The 4,342-nt window shown below is 58.5% G+C and overlaps 1 protein-coding gene across 1 annotated transcript in view; it reads left to right on the forward strand.

Annotated features, from left to right (window-relative positions):
- The first annotated feature begins 2,430 nt into the window (after positions 1–2,430).
- Positions 2,431–4,342, forward strand: part of LOC103772394 (1-phosphatidylinositol 4,5-bisphosphate phosphodiesterase delta-4-like) — a 6,272-nt gene continuing 4,360 nt past the window's right edge. The window contains 4 exon segments of the mRNA XM_008939726.1: positions 2,431–2,560; positions 2,948–3,176; positions 3,411–3,540; positions 4,065–4,296. Of these exon segments, the coding sequence (XP_008937974.1) occupies positions 2,431–2,560; positions 2,948–3,176; positions 3,411–3,540; positions 4,065–4,296 (721 nt within the window).

The raw sequence follows: 4,342 nt of genomic DNA on the forward strand, positions 1-4,342 counted from the left end.
CACCCGCACGGGAGCGTTAATTCTGCCGGCGGACTCCGCGCTGGAGCAAGCTGAGGAGCACTCACACCCGCTGGCCCTCCAGCTCTGCTCGGGGACTGTCACCTCCAGGAGTGAAGCTGCTGTGGCTCAGCGCGTCCCGGGGTGTCTGGGGCTGTCCGTGGCAGGAGGCAGCAGCCCTGCGGGAAGCCCTTGGATTGTTTCTCCATCCCCTGGCTCCCGTCCTGCTCCCCTCGACAGCGTTCCTCAGGCCAGGGCTCAGGAGGATGCATGGGGATGGGCTGCGCCAGGCTCGGGGCATCGCTCCCGTGCCGGGGAACACCGAACAGCCGTGTCCTTGTGTCCATGCTCACGGGATCGTCCCTGTGCTAGAAGGGATTGCTTCTTCACCCCATGTGCAGTGAAGGCACGGCTCTGCAGCTGGGACAGGGCTGGGCATGCTTGGGCCATGCTGGGAGCCTGGAACGGTTTTCACAGCACGCAAGATCAGTTTAGCTCCAAAGTCTCAGCATGGTTATGGGCCTGGGTGCTGCAGGACGATGCAGACAGGTGGGTGACTAGTGTTGCCCCCATCTTGATTCTCTGTAGGCTGTGGAGTGCAGGTGTCAGAGAGCATGCTGAGGGCGTGAGGCACTCCTGGGGCTGTGCAAGCCAGCGGGCAGCGAGGCATCACTCTGCAGGGTACAAGAGGAGAGTGGTGCCATCCCCCATTTGTTGGTGCAGGCACCCTGAGCCCTGGGACAGTGGGTCAGTTCCCCCTGGGACATTGGATGTGGGGGGATGCAAGCACCACCATGAGTCCTTGCAGTCTGAGCCCTGCAGGAAGGGCCACTGTGGGGAATGCACACCCCTGGCACCGGGTGCTGCCAGGAGGCCGCTGTGAGGACACCCCAGCCAATCCGTGTCTCCAGCATCATCCGGTCCCCAACAGCATGCACAGGCAGTCCCCACTTTCCCTTTGGGAGAGCCAAACAGCTGCTGCAAGCCCATGCCTGGTGTGTCCCCCAGAACTGGGGTCCACAGCCCCAACCAGTGCTGTGCCGGGGATCTGCCGTGCCATCCTCACAGGGAGCAGAGGACAGTGGCTGTCTAGCCTCGGAGCCCACAAGGGTCTGGCAGCTGAGCTTGGCAGCTGCCTGCGCGCTGACAGCACCGGCTATTCCCAGCACCACACCGCTGGTGCCTGTGCTGAGTCAGGGGCCCAGGGCACGGTTGCTACCCTTGCACCCCAGCACAGAGCCCTTTGCCTCCAGGGACCCCCAGATCCCCTCCCGCACCCAAATCCCAGCCCACCAACTGTGACATCTGCTCCTCGAGGACCCAGCTCCAGCACCTGGTGACAGGCACATCCAGCCATGTGTCAGTCTAATTAAAGCCTTAACAGCCTAATCAAAGCTTTATTGTCAGGCCAGTTGTATTTATAGTCGCACTCATCGCAGCGCGCTCCCTCTATGGCTGCCACTGCAGCTGCGGCCCCAGGGTGTAGATGTTCCCTGGAGAGAAGGGACTGGGGGATCTGGGGTGCTCTACACCCCCTTCCTTGCTCTTACAGCAAGTAAAGCTCTCCTGTACTTCCAAATTTGCTGGCTGTGGACCATATCCCAGGCAGTGGGGTCTTGTTCTTGGGTCTCCCGGGCACACTCAGGGCAGTTTTTCCCGTCTCCCAGAGCCGCTTCTCCCCTGGGAGCAGTGACCTGGGAGCACCAGGGCTCCGGTACCTGCTGAGCTGCGAGGCAGCCACGCTCCCGAGTTTTTCTGTTTTTCTCCAACACCTTTCAAGCTCTGGCTTCCTGGTAGTGCAAATTAATATTTCATGAGCATGGCGGGGTGAACTCGACACTTAAGGAAAGCAATGACCCAGCAGAAGAGAGGCGCAGGTGCGCTCGCACACGGGCAAGGGCACGCGCACCTCGCACACACGTGGGCATGGCCGGAGCCTGGTCGGCGGGACCAGGCGCGGTGGGAGGGTCCGGCCCTGCTCCCCTCAGACACCCTTTCTCTTCCCTCCCCAGTGGCTGCCGGTGTGGAGGAGGCAGAGCCATGGCATCGCTGCTGTGCAACGCCCGTGAGTGCCGTGGTGGAGGGGGGGCATGGGGCAGGGCACCAGGCCATCCGGATTTGTGCCAGGGCAAATCTGGCCCGTGGGCTGAGCTCCCCTTGCCACAGTCAGGAACATCCCCACCCCACCACCACTGTTGGGACTGGGGCTTTGACAGTGCTGAGGGTGGATAGGAAGGGTCGATGGGGAGTTACCTTCTGCCCCTCTTGTGGTGAAAGGATTTTGTCTAGGGTCTGTCCCTCCTCCATCCCAAATGTGGGGTCCCAGAGGCGAGAGGGAACAAGGTATCAGCGCGCAGTGCCTGGATACCCCTGCTCTCAGTGATACAGCCCCTGCTGCCCCCAGGCATCCAGCTCACAGACACGCTGGAGCAGATGCAGCAAGGGACGCTGATGCGCAAAGTCAAGTCCAAGAGCTGGAAGAAGCAGCGTTTCTTCAAGCTTCAGGATGACTGCATGACCATCTGGTACCAGTCCAAGAGGACAGGCAAAACTGAGTCTGCCTGTGAGTACCGACTGCTGTGTGCTGGCTGTGAAGCCATCGGTAGGGTTCAAAGTGAACATGGTTGTGAATGTACAGCGACTCTCAGCTATGCTTGCAAAGGGTGATGGGGCATTCAAGAGAGGTTCAGAGGGGCGGGAGCTCTCCTTGCCCACACCTCTCCATGAAGCAACCTGCCCCACGGGTCATAAGGGCTGAGTAGAACTTGCAGCTGATATGAATGGAAGCTCTGGTGTGCAAGTGTAGAACAGACAGACAGAGACACGGGTGGGTGGATGGATGGATGGATGAGTGGAAGAAGGGACAGTGGAGGATGGATGTCTGTGGGCAGTGCCCCCTGCCCTGTGGTCCTTGTCCCCCAAGGACAGACCTCCCCTCCCTCTGCCCCAGTCTCCATTAGTGATGTGGAGACGGTGCGGGAAGGGCACCAGTCGGAGGTGCTGCAGAGCCTGTCTGAGGAGTTCCCCCCCGAGCGCTGCTTCACCATTGTCTTCTATGGCCGTCGGGGCAACCTGGACCTCATTGCTGGCTCAGCAGAGGAGGCACAGTGCTGGGTACAGGGCTTGCGCCAGCTCATTGAGGTGGCCACCAGCATGGACCAAAGGGAGAAGATTGACCAATATCCTTCCTGTGGCTACCACTCTGCCCTCCACACCCAGTCCTTTCCCCACTTCCAGCCATCCCCCAAGCCCTGCATCTCCAGCCTTCTCCCAGCGTGTGCTTAGCTTTTCTGGGTCTTGCTGTCTGCATCAGGGCAGGGAGAACCCACAGAAGAGATGCCTTCTGATGCACCCCAGCTCCATTGCTCTTAGCCAAGGTCCTTTCCCTTAACTTCTGCTCTGGTTTCTTGCACATGGATTCGTGACTGGTTTCAGAAAGCTGACAAAAATAAGGATGGGCGCATGAACTTCAAGGAGGTGCAGCGTCTCCTCAAGATGATGAACGTGGACATGAACGAGGATCATGCCCTGCGGCTCTTTCAGGTAAGCACTGCACCTGAGGGCCTGGATGGGCTGGGGAGGGGCTGAAGAGGCTGGAACAAGCTGCACAGAACCTCCCTGCAGAAGGATGTAGTCACTGTCTTCTGTCTGTCCTTCCATTCATCTATCCACTCACCTATCCATCCATTTGTTTGCTCACCCAACTATCTGTTTACCCAGACAAACGTCTGTTTGTTCATTTATCTGTTAATCCAACCAGCCAAGACAGCTGTTCATCCCTCTCATTCATTTGTCCATCCAGCTGCTATCTGTCAACCCAGCTAACCAGCCATCTATTTATTTATCCATCAATGCAAACAGACAGTCAGCTATCCATCCATCCATCCATCCATCCATCCATCCATCCATCCATCCATCCATCCACACACTGATTGATGCCTGTCACTGCCCTTGACATGGAGTCTTTGTGCCCTCCATTGGGGGTGGGTGAATCCCCCCACAGCCCCATGGGGTGACCACTACACCCCATTTTGCCATGGCTGGGTGCTGAGTGAGCTCCCTTACAGGATGCCGACAAGTCAGAGTCGGGGACACTGGAAGGGGAGGAGTTTGTGCTCTTCTACAAGGCCCTCACGCAGCGCGAGGAGGTGCTGAGCCTCTTCCAGGACTTCTCTGAGGATGGGAAGAAGCTGACATTGCTGGAGTTGGTGGATTTCCTGCAGCAGGAGCAGCTGGAGAATGAGGGCACAGAGGAGCTGGCCATGGAGCTCATTGATAAGTATGAGCCATCTGAGACAGGTGAGAGCCAGCACAGACATATGCTGTGCTCTTCATGGAGGGAAAG

The sequence above is a fragment of the Merops nubicus genome, unplaced genomic scaffold (genome assembly GCF_000691845.1).
Source record: "Merops nubicus isolate BGI_N331 unplaced genomic scaffold, ASM69184v1 scaffold27374, whole genome shotgun sequence".
NCBI lineage: Eukaryota > Metazoa > Chordata > Aves > Coraciiformes > Meropidae > Merops > Merops nubicus.